The sequence below is a fragment of the Berghia stephanieae genome, chromosome 13 (genome assembly GCF_034508935.2).
Source record: "Berghia stephanieae isolate SIO BIC M18660-M18661 chromosome 13, UCSD_Bste_1.3, whole genome shotgun sequence".
Taxonomy (NCBI): domain Eukaryota; kingdom Metazoa; phylum Mollusca; class Gastropoda; order Nudibranchia; family Aeolidiidae; genus Berghia; species Berghia stephanieae.
In genome coordinates, this window is record NC_088372.1 from 11,030,528 (window position 1) to 11,043,476 (window position 12,949).

Sequence of the window (12,949 nt, forward strand, 5' to 3'; positions counted from 1 at the left end):
GCACAATGAGCTCTAAACAGCGACATCTATATAATGATGGTGTCCTAGACTCTAAACCATCTGCCATTCAAAATAATATTTGATTGTGAAGAAAAGAAATAAATATATCGGGTGCGAGAAAAAACGGACAAGTTTAGCAGCCTGTAACTGATAGACCATTACTGTTGCAAGTTTGAGATTTCAGCACCATCAAACTAATTTATTGAACTTTTATGTTCACAAGCTTCGGGAAAATATATTGAAAAATATTTTTTGACGACTGTTTTAATAGACCTACCCCAAATTTGCCATATCGAAGATTTTGACGTAATTCTAAAATTTTGCTGCCATCCGTCGATCCCCCATTTTGCTTTATGACTGTGCGTAGCCATTTTCCCCTTCATCTAATTGATTTTTATTGTCTTGAATTGCGATTCCATCCCATGCATTTGGAATTGATTTTTATTCGACTTTGGTATAACCAGCGTAGTTTTTTTTAAAAAAACCAATGGAGTATTTTTTTTTATTATCAAACCTGGCAATAATTAACTTAAACATTTGTTCTCCGTGCTTGAAAATTTTCGCATATTTTTTATTTCTATACTTCGTATGAAAATAGCGTCATAATTTTTTCCGGCTTTTTTTCTTCTCGCACCCTATAAATTATATATAGTGTACATACTTTTAGACCGTCACGAAACAAAGAGATATACGATAAACACTCAAACATGACCGGCCATCTCTAACCAACACTATGTCGAGGTGATCTTGAAGTTACGAGGAGAAAAGGAGAAGCTTGAAGTTACGAGGAGAAAAGGAGAAGGTTTATATATATATTAGAACAGGACATTTTTTTCAAATCAAAATGGCGATTTGAGAATAAGTATTGTTTCTTAACTGTAAAAACAAATCAGTAAATAAATATCAAAACAATTCTAGACAGTGGTGGGATATAGAAATGAGACCCATCGCCTACACATGGTATTATGCAGGAATGAACCAGATGCCGAAAAGAGGACATAGAATTCAAACTATGAAATTACATTTTTTTGTTTGTTTTTTTGTTTTGGTTTTTTTTAAAACTTTTTTTTGTATGTTTTTTTTTTGTTTGTTTTGTTTTTTGTCTGTTTGAAGACAATATCCTTTCTTCTAGATACAGGAATCGAAACACAAGTTTCATTTTCTTATGAAAAAAAAATTATTTTGCTTTAAAATCAGTAAAGCTGACGTCACTCAGCTCCTTGTTATTGTTTTCAAATCGCCAGTTGCGCGATTAATTCTAACTGAAGTCTGTAATTGACCATAAACATTAAATGTTACATATATTTTAGTATGTCGGTACTATTTATATAGCAAGCGTGAGTATTTTACTTCAACGCATACGTACCATCAATAAATTCAATTTTGGACATGTAAAACACCCCGACGTAATACCGTTATGTGGCTTTGGGTCACATGAAAAGAAATTCAACCTCGCCATGAAAGTGTTAGACGAAACCACCCCTTATCCCATGTATTCAAAGTGTGGCTTTGGGTCCCATGAAAAGAAATCCAACCCTGTCGTGAAAGTGTTAGACTAAACCATCTCATATCCCATGTATTGAAAGTGTGGCTTTGGGTCCCATGAAAAGAAATTCAACCCTGTCGTGAAGGTGTTAAATTTAACCACCCCATATTCCAAGTATTGAAAGTGTGGCTTTGGGTCCCATGAAAAGAAATTCAACCCTGTCGTGAAAGTGTTAGACTAAACCACCCCATATTCCATGTATTGAAATCGTAGATACCCGACAGTTCCATCCAGCCATATCCAGCTCTCTGGGAAATCCGTCCGCACTCTCGTCGGTTCCTGCAGAGAGGAGGATGAGTACGCCCCTCCTGCTCCTCCAAACCCCGCAGCCCATCCTGCTCCTCCTCCACCCCCTCCTCCACCTTGCCCGAATGCAGCCGTTGGATATATGACTGGTGTTAAAAAAACATGTTATATGTGATTCACGCCTGCCTCAAAACAGTGTTATCTCGGGTTGATTTAAATGGTAAAAATCGAGTCTATTTTTAACCAGTTAATTGCCGTAGTCTGGAAAAAAATCTCGTATTCAAACATTTGGCCAGAAAACTCGTCCTTCACATATCAATCGATTTGAATTATCCTCTTCTGGGTAAAAACTCTCAAACCTGGGACCTCGCGATGTCATTGTTAAAGTCCAAGGTTTGAGAATTCTTGCCAGGTTGAGGGTCATTTAAATCGTTCGATATTTGAAGAGCGAGTTTTCTGGCCAAATTTTTAAATACGAGTTTTTTTCCAGAGCACGGTGACCAGTTAAAATTATGAGACTTGAGTTAACTTTTTGTGTTTTAATGGGATATAGAAATGTGACCCATCGCCTACATCTGGTATTAACCAGGAATGTACCGAAAAGAGGACATACAATTCAAACGATATGAACTAGGAAATTTAAGTTTTTGGTTTCGTTTTTTGTTTGTTGGTTTTTAAACTATTTTTTGTTGTTGTTTAATTGAAGACAATATTCTTACTTGTCGATAAAGGAATCTAAATACAATTACATGTATTGAAAGTGTGGCTTTGGGTCACATGAAAAGAAATTCAACCTCGCCGTGAGAATGTTAGACTAAACCATCCCTTATCCAATCTATTGAACGTGTGGCTTTGGGTCACATGAAAAGAAAAGCAACCCTGTCGTGACAGTGTTAGACTAAACCACCCCTTATCCAATCTATTGAAAGTGTGGCTTTGGGTCACATGAAAAGAAATTCAACCTCGCCGTGAAAGTGTTAGACTAAACCACCCCATATTCCATGTATTGAAATCGTAGATACCCGACAGTTCCATCCAGCCATATCCAGCTCTCTGGGAAATCCGTCCGCACTCTCGTCGGTTCCTGCAGAGAGGAGGATGAGTACGCCCCTCCTGCTCCACCTCCCCCTTGCCCGAATGCGTTTACAGCACTTGGATATGGAACTGATGTGCAAAAAGCATGTTATATGTGACTTTCTCTCTCTCTCTCTCTCTCTCTCTCTCTCTGTCTCTCTCGCTCTGTCTCTCTCTCTCTCTCTCTCTCTCTCTCTCTCTCTCTCTCTCTCTCTCTCTCTCTCTCTTCGTTCCCCTTTTCTTCCTCTTTCTTATTTATATATTATAACTATTCTGTAAAGAACCCCACCAGCGCTATTTGAGCTGTGGACATTATAGCCCTCTTGCCAAAACTACTTGTAAGTAAAGGAAATATTTTTTCCACAAGAAAATGTTTTAAAAGTTGTTTAACAATCACATGAAAATAAATGGTTAGACGTCTACATAATGGCGCATGCAAAAATATAATTCTCACAATTTCCCCGTGCGATTAAAAAGGGCATCCTATTTGTCACACACAATAAAAAGTTTTAAAAATAATCGCATGCAAATATTGATATAATATTTTTTTAAGTTGAGCTTTTATATAGCGCAATATCCACTAAACGTTCTCATAGCGATTTACAAAGGGTCCCTGACAAACACGAAACATCAAGAACGAGACATGACGCCGGTTAGGCTATAATACAATTTTTTTCCGACAAAGACAACACGGTTAGCGGCCAGGTATTCATTTTACACCTGAGTACGGTGACAGAATGTGAGTAAAGAGTCTTTTCCGAGGACTCAACTAGGTGCCGAGCGAGGCTAGAACCCAGGACATTCCGATCCGAAAGCGACTGTCATTCAACACGACCACATATAATTCCTTTTTTTTTGTTTGTTTTAATTGCAAAAGTTAAAAACATGACCTTTTAGATAGCCCAATTTCCAATATACTCAACGCTCTTTACAAAGGTCCTAAGCCAAAAGCAACTTATAAGGCGCTCTTAAATTTGATTTGTTTTGTTTTTTCGAGAGAGAGACAACGTTTTTTTTTAAACCTGTGCCTAATGAGAAATGTATCTAAGTAAAATTTTGACAAAAACAAAATTTGTTTGGGAAAGGGGTGGTGGTACTTATTTTAACAATTAATATGCTTGATATAATGTTTTAATTTAGGGTAGATGGTTAGTAATGTGTATGGAAACGGTTTGCGTAAGTGGATGTGGAGAAGTTTCCGTATGTGTGTTTCAGTGTGAGGGTGTATAATGTGTGTAAATGTGTATAATAATTTATATAGTCCGAGTGTGTTCGTTTTTGTTTTGGATATTTTGGCAGGGGGGCTGTTTTGTTTGTTGTTTTGTTTTGTTATATCTCATTTTGTACTAGGCTTTTATTTTTCCTCAAAATAAAATAATAATAAAGATCACCCAAGTCTCATCTTTTTATCTGTCAGTCCCATTTTCAACGTCTATTACAACGTGACAAATTACCATTTTCAGGAATAAAGTTTGGCTTTGTGGTCTGGTGGTATGGCACTCGCCCAAGTACCGGTTGATCCCTTGTTCGAGTCCCGGGGGAGTAAGGTCGAGTGCTTGAAAAACGACTCACATTTTCTCACTACATTCTGGTAATAATGAGTACCTGTCCTTTAAAGTGTTGTCTCTGTCTAAACATAATTTGTAATATCATCGTATCGTCAAGTCCTACATGTTAAGCGTTGCTGTCGGTTTTGAGCACAATCAGTGGATATTGCCCTATGGAAATCTCGAGTTTTTTGTTGTTTTGGTTGTGTTTTTTTTTTCTTTGTTTTTTGTTGTTTTTTTTTTTTTTTTTGGGGGGGGGGGGTGAGGGGGTTGGTTTTATATTTTAGGGGTAGGGCGTTGGTTGTTTTTTTTTAGGGGTGAGGGGTTGGGGTTAGTTGTTGTTAATTTTTTTTGGATCTGTTTGTTTGGTTGTTCTTAAAGGGTTTTAATTGGTCAGTATACATCACACACTATATCATGCAGAAAGATTGCTATACCCAACTGGCTGGTCCGTCCATATCCACGTTTCCGGGAATTGACTTCTAACTCTATCGGGTTTTCTGAGAGTTTTTTCAGGGCTTATCTTCATAACTCGATTTCTTCTCCCTGTGGCATTCATTACTCTCGGAACACCGCCCTTTCCTCTCCCCATCCTCATCATAAAAACTGGCATTGGCCCTGAATAGGATTTATTTATGCGGACGAAGTTTTTTTTTTTTTTTTCATTTTGGCACAAAACAACTTGGCTAGACAACATAGAAACCAACAAAACAGTCAGGCTTGAAAATATGAAAATTAATAAAACAAGAAGGCTAGACAACGTACACACCTTTAAAAAAAACAATTAATCTATAAAACATTAAAAAAAACAAAAACAAAAAAAAAAAAAACAAGCTGGCTAGACCACGTTAAAATCAATTGTACAAATATGCATAAAATCAACTTTACTGAGAGTCAAAATAAAGTTTACAAATTTGTTTTGATATTTCCGAAAGGGGTGGGTCTTTTTAATGCACAAAAAATCTACAAATCCAATTTTGACAGAAAATTCGCATATTTCCTGAATGTTTAAATCGTATAAGTAGTTAGTTTAAAAAATTCAAATTTTATGTACTACACGCTTCACAGTTCAATATTCAGCTACTTTTTCTTGGCTTAAGCCCAGTGGTGAATAGACTATGACGTCACATTTATGACTATAAGGCAATGTAAAAGCTTCGATTTATCCGTCTTCAAGCTACGTCATAGTCATGACAAAATTTACCAAAGATCAGAGCATTTAGATAATATATTAACAACAAAAATTCATTTCACAACGACATGCAATGCTTTGATGCTAAGTGCATTTCAAGCTAATTGTTGTTTGTTGTGACCTTGAATAAAGCGGTTTACATGGCCCAATGTGTTATTCTAGATAGGGCGCATTTCGCACATTTCCTACCTCATATGGTTAGCTTAATATACATCGTTTGTGTTGAAATATCCTACAAATTGTAATGGAAACCACGTGTATGACTAAACAACTAATTAATCTGAACGATTTGACATTAGTTGATTTCGTCCCTTAGACTTGATACCTTTCGCAACATACGCCGTGAGCCATACCGCGTATTGGTAACATGATCGGTCACCAAGAATTTAATTAAATTATCTCGAAATGAAGTTAGTAGGAAAGTGCACAGAAGACAACAGAGAATAAAAACTTCACAGAGGCGATGGGGGCTCGAATCCACGACCTTGCTGGATCGTGATTCTACCGTATGAGCTATCTGTATATATATTTTAAAAGTGTCAAACATGGAAAAACTAAAAACACATCAACATTTTAAGGCTAGAGCTTAGATGGTCGCTGGTTCAGAAAGATAAGTATGTAGTAAAGTGTCACATCAGATGGAATATTGCATACATATCATTGTAATACTTACATTCTAGTCAGCCATAGAATATCTATGTGATAAGATTTAAGGTATGCGGAGTGAAAAGTCAAAGCAGTCTCTGCTCTAATCGCAAGTTTCTTATTTGCTCGTCATGTTTTTTTTGCCGGTCGCTTTTTGTGTAAACTTTCTCGATCTGTGATAACCTAGGAATAATGAATTATGGCAAGACAAGATTGACTTACGTATGGGCTCTTTATGCTTGAATACCAATGCGTCTGTGAGAACCACAACACCAGCATTCTGAAATTATTATAGTACTATAACTGAATACGTGGTTAACTTTTTAATTGAACTTTTATATAGAGCAATATCCACTAAACGTGCTCAAAGCGCTTTACACGGGGTCCCTGGCCAACAGCAACATTTAATATGTAGGACGGGACATGGCGCCTATTTAGGCGATATTACAAATTTTTTTTCGGACAGAAACAACGCTGTTGACGGTCAGGTACTCATTTTACACCTGAGTACGGCGAGAGATTGTGAGTAAAGAGCCTTCTCCAAGGACCCAACTATATAAGCGCCGAGCTAGGCTCGAACCCAGGACCTTCCGATCCGAAAGCGAGTGTCATACTACTAGACCACATAGCCGTGGGCAACTACAGTACATTGTCATTTACCATCAAAATGACAGTTTAAGAAGCAGGCACTGCAGTAAGATAAAGATCTGAAAAAGCAAGAAAGAAAAATACAACCATCCCAAAAAATCAGTCTTCCTCGACTGGGGAACGAACCTCCTGATCACATGACCATGACATCGACCTTTTACAATATGGCTGCTGTAACCATTCGTCTCTCTCTCTCTCTCTCTCTCTCTCTCTCTCTCTCTCTCTCTCTCTCTCTCTCTCTCTCTCTCTATCTATCTCTCTCACTCACTCTTTATCTCTCTCTCTATGCCCCCCCCCCTCTCTCTCTCGCTCTCTCTTTCTCTCTCTTTCTCTCACTCTTTATCTCTCTCTATCCCTCTCTCTCTCATTCACTCTCTCTCTCTTTCTATCTATCTATCTAAAGAGAGATCTTTCTATCTATCTATCTATCTATCTATCTATATATCTATCTATCTATCTATCTCTCTCCGTCTCTCTCTCTCTCAATCTCTCACTCTCTTTCCTCCCCCCCTCTCTCTCTCTCTCTCTCTCTCTCTCTCTCTCTCGCTCTTATTCTCATAAATTAATATGTGAGCACATGTTTAATACGTGTCTCGAATGGCTGATATTTAGGGATGGTGTTGTCTTGTATTTTTACTCTCTGCTGTGTCCGGCACTATTTCATACACAGTTTTTGTTCAGATTTTTATCTTTGACAAAGTATGCCTTGTCTCTAATTGGTCAAATCCTAAATGTACCAAGTCCAAACATAATATTTATATTTGTTTATAATCCTTCTATGATTTCTAAAGAATATTCAAATATAACTTTGGTTGAATATTTCGAGTTTGATTAATAGTTTAACTGCCGTATTCTGGAAAGACGCGTATTTAAAATTTGGAAGAATAATAAAATTCGTCCTTCAAATATCGATCGATTTGAATGAACCTCATCTTGCCAAAAATCTCAAACCTAGGACCTCGCCAGGGTCATTCAAATCGATCGATATTTGAAGGATGAGTTTTCTGGCCAAATATCTTTATTCATATTTTTTCCAGACTACGGCAGTTAACTGGTCAATTTTTTTTTCATCAGGAAACGTGAATGTATTTTCATAACTTACAAAAGACTTGAGAACTATAACTCTCACAAGACCACGAAATTAATTGTTGCAGTGGAAAACACTGGAGAGTAGGCCGAAAGAAAAACGCCTCCAACTTCTCCACAGAACAGTACACTCAACAAAAGAGCATTAACTCTACCACAATTTTTCACAAGACAACACTATACATTCGCCAAGAAATTTTCATAGTAGCAAGTTCACAATTCCAACACACGGTACCAACACATAATATTAAAACAGTTTCTTCTCAAGAATCATCAAGGAATGGAACACTCTCCCACCAGAAATCCTAGATGTTACCAACAACAAATTTGATCAACTATTAAACATTTATCTTTCAATTCAATAACACAATAAAAGAGAAAGTCCCCGAATAATTGTATTAATTCTGCAGTGATGGGTAATTCGCCTTTTGTAAATATAGTAAATGGTGCTGGTCGAAGCTCGAAAAAAAATAACAATGTGAAATTGAATGTAAGCTTCAATTCAATATACGAAAACAGAAAAAATGGACGTTTCAGGTGTTTTGTTGATAAAGGGGAAACCCGAAACGTCCATTTTATCTGTTTTCGTATATTACATTGAAGCTGACATTCAATATCAAATTGTTAATTATTTCTTTTGCAGATAGAGGCGATGGACTCTCACAAGTTCGTCTTTAAACTCGTGTTTTCTCATACCGTTTACCCCCGACATAACAACAAATAAATAGACACGTTGGGTAACATATATCCAACTCACGTACCTTGAAAATGGTCGTAGCGTCACTGCCTCCGTAGTACACAGGGTAAGGCCACCAGATCATTCTCTTGGCTCTTGCACCCCTGGGCATGGCTCCCCCACCGAAGAAAGGCCCGAAGTTATTGCTAGGGGATGAAATCGTGTCGTAGGATTTCAACTCTGTGTATACCTGAAAATTATTCATGAATTAGAATCAGTAAGTGGAGATGGGTTTGGATTTCTCCTAGGATGGATGGAAACATGGAGGGTCTTTGAATGAAACATTCAACATTCCTAGGGTAGTTGGAAACATGGAGGGTCTTTGAATGAAACTTTCAACATTCCTAGGGTAGTTGGAAACATGGAGGGTCTTTGAATGAAACATTCAACATTCCTAGGGTAGTTGGAAACATGGAGGGTCTTTGAATGAAACATTCAACATTCCTAGGGTAGTTGGAAACATGGAAAGTCTTTGAATGAAACATTCAACATTAATGCAGATCTGACTAGTGCTAGATAGATGAAAACATGGAGGGTCTTTGAATGAAACATTCAACATTAATGCAGATCTGACTAGTGCTAGATAGATGGAAACATGGAGGGTCTTTGAATGAAACATTCAACATTAATGCAGATCTGACTAGTGCTAGATAGATGGAAACATGGAGTGTCTTTGAATGAAACATTCAACATTAATGCAGATCTGACTAGTGCTAGAAAGATGGAAACATGGAGGGTCTTTGAATGAAACATTCAACATTAATGCAGATCTGACTAGTGCTACGATAGATGGAAACATGGAGGCTCTTTGAATGAAACATTCAACATCAATGCAAAGCTACCTAGTGTCAGATACTAAGTGACAAGTTGATGAGCAATATCACTTAAACGTTATCAGAGCGCTTTACTGTGGGATCCCTGGCTAACAGCATCGCTTAGCTGGTAGGACGTGATATGACGCCTGTTAGGAGATAATATTTATTTTTCGGATAGACACAAGGCTTATACGCCCATGTGTTCATGTTACTTCTGATTACGGTAGGAGAATGTGAGTAAAGAGCCTTTTCCAAAGACTCAACCAAGCGCTGGTCGAACCCAGGACCTTTCGATCTGAAAGCAAGTGTCATACCACAGGGCCACATAGCCGCTAAGGGTAATGCGATGGGGGGGGGGGGGGGGGGGAAGAAACGAACAAGTCAACGGTAAGGCGTCTTGTCTTGTCAAAAAAGTCAAGCAAAGTTATGCCTGGCCAGTGGCCGGATTGGTGACAGTAACATTGTATGGAAAACCCGTGGATATGCGCTATATAAATGTCCATATTTATTTAAGGTGACCAATCCAAATAGATATAAGTAGTGGAAATATTGTCCACTAGACGGAAAAGCGCAAGGTTAAAATGAAGAGTCAATAATACACCAAATTACAGTATCGACGTTACAAACACATTTAATTATGTCATTTGATTTAAGTTGACATCTTTACGGGTATGTGGCCTAGTGGCATGACACTCGCATTTGGATCGGAAGGTCCTGGGTTCGAGCCAGGTGTCAAATGAGTACCTGGCCGTTAACAGGCGTCATGTCCCGTCCTAAATGTTAAGCATTGCATTTGACCAAGGACCCCTTATAAAAGCGCTTTAAACATGTTTAATGGATTTTGCGCTATATAAAAGATCAGGCCGTTTTAACTGAAAGGTGATCTTCTTGGCAATTCAAGTATTGATTTTTGTTATTTTCAAAATTGTATTTTTTTTTTTTTTGGTCATTTTATTCACGATTTTAAAAATATGAGGAAAAAATATAGAAAACTATTAAAAATAAAACAAATGAATAAATAACTAATAATAAACGAAAGAAAGGGGGAAAAAGAAAGAAAGAAAGAATAAAGGACGAAAGAAAGAAAAATATTTATAATTTTTACGCTTTTATTCATTTTAGCACTAGACGTCTAGTTCCCTTTTCTATGTGTCCTAACATTTGGAAATAATCATGTTAAATGAAAATCTATTTTGCCATACTTACGTCCTCAGCTGTGATGTCATTTCCTGATTTGAGAAGAAGCACTGATTGGTCGACAGCAAGAAGGTGGGCGTGGCTTTGGGGATCGGCTGTGACCGTGACCTTGATTGGTTCACCCGGTTCAGCCTCTGTTTGATTGATGCTGATTGCGACCTGGTGATAAAAAAATATGGGTACAATTTGAAATCCCGAATTGAACTTGAAAACGATACATTTGTTTTGTATTGAAATATGTCACCCACCCCCAAAACAGTATTATATCGGGAAAGTAGAAAGGGGTAGGGGTTCCTGAAGCCTGTGGACGAGTTTTATGGCCAAGTTTTAAAATATGTTTTTTTCCAGAGTAGGACAGAATGTCTCATCAAGGATAATCACTACCTTACTCGAACTAAGGGGTCCCGTTATCTGAGATGGTAGAACGTTCGCTTCACAAGCAAAGGGACCGAAATCGATCCCGGGTGCAGTCGAGATTTTATTCTGACGCCCCTGTCCATCCAGCAGTCTGATAGATCTGGCGGAAAGTACTTTATGATAGACAAGCGTCCTATCCAAAGGGTAGCAAGCAATTGCTTTTGTCCGTTCCTCGTTTTAGAAACCGGGATAAACTCCGGCTCCATGGGTATATGGCTCTGAAGGACTACTTTAAAAAAAAAAAAACTCGAATTATGTTTGGTGTAATTTCTCTACAACTGATTGATCCAGCCATCACACTCGGTGTCATGAAAACACAGCAATCGATCACCTACAGTAAATACACGTGAAAATAACAATAAAATAAAAAAATATCCCCATTCCAAGCAAATACAAAATATAATTGAAGGATTGGCAACAACTCTGTGGAGTATTTCGTAACCTCGGGCCCATCCCTCGGTCAGAAATAGGATTCAATAGTCTGATGTCACATCCGCCCAGCAACGAGCAGTTTGGTTCTAAACAAAGAAAATCGGTGGGTTTTTTTTCTTCATGCTGGCTAGAATTTTATCACATGCCATGTGAACAGAATGTATAAAAGTCAGAACATGATCAGATTTATAATGTTTTTCTCCTCTGAATACACTTTTATGCTCGTCGGAGAAGTACTTCATAATGGCGTCCGCCGTTGTTCCGATAGTTTAGAACCAGTTATTAAGCTACTATGCGTCATTACGAGGGAAGTGACGCCACGACTGGATAAGCCTATTGTTTAGGGAAAATAACTATTTCATGTCATGAAAACATAGCAATCAATCACCAACTGTAAATACAGTTTATTTTTTAATTTAACTTAAACCCATCCATGACTAACGACAAACAAACATACCTTGTTTTTGAACACTCCATCCATGACTAACGACAAACAAACATACCTTGTTTTTGAACACTCCATTTATGACTAACGACAAACAAACATACCTTGTTTTTTAACACTCCATCCATGACTAACGACAAACAAACATACCTTGTTTTTTAACACTCCATCCATGACTAACGACAAACAAACATACCTTGTTTTTTAACACTCCATTCATGACTAACGACAAACAAACATACCTTGTTTTTGAACACTCCATTCATGACTAACGACAAACAAACATACCTTGTTTTTGAACACTCCATTCATGACTAACGACAAACAAACATACCTTGTTTTTGAACACTCCATCCATGACTAACGACAAACAAACATACCTTGTTTTTGAACACTCCATTCATGACTAACGACAAACAAACATACCTTGTTTTTGAACACTCCATTCATGACTAACGACAAACAAACATACCTTGTTTTTGAATACTCCGTCCACGTCAAAGGAAATGCTGTCGGTGACGATTTCTCCATCTGCTCTGACGTAGTAAACAACAATTCTGGCATTGGGTGCCATGGCCGGTGTTGTGGTCACACCGAATTTGGCCACGGTCTGACTTTGACCATCCACAGTTCCCACCGAAACAATTTGACCTCGTGACAGAACCTGAGACGATATTGGTCATGAAATGTTTATTATGCGTCTGCTGCTGCTGCCGACGACGACAACCGTGATGATAAAAAAATAATGATGAGGACGATAATTATTGGTATGATAATCGTGTGGATGACAATGATGATGATGAAAATGACAATAATCGTTATTAAAATTACCATAAGTATAATAATAATAATAATAATAATAATAATAATAATAATAATAATAATAATAATAATAATAATAATAATAATAATAATAATAATAA

At 37.5% G+C, this 12,949-nt stretch overlaps 1 protein-coding gene across 6 annotated transcripts in view; it reads right to left on the reverse strand.

Annotated features, from left to right (window-relative positions):
* The window catches only part of LOC144958499 (CD109 antigen-like), an 88,152-nt gene that overhangs the window by 50,467 nt on the left and 24,736 nt on the right, over positions 1-12,949 (reverse strand). For 5 of the 6 annotated variants that reach the window (XM_078890497.1, XM_078890496.1, XM_078890500.1 and 2 more), the window contains exons 15-18: positions 12,499-12,690; positions 10,742-10,891; positions 8,746-8,910; positions 6,473-6,530 (exon numbers count right to left, since the gene is read on the reverse strand). In XM_078890497.1, the coding sequence (XP_078746623.1) occupies positions 6,473-6,530; positions 8,746-8,910; positions 10,742-10,891; positions 12,499-12,690 (565 nt within the window). Of the gene's footprint in view, positions 1-4,850; positions 5,032-6,472; positions 6,531-8,745; positions 8,911-10,741; positions 10,892-12,498; positions 12,691-12,949 lie in introns of all 6 variants that reach the window. The other variant, XM_078890498.1, reaches the window with a different exon arrangement.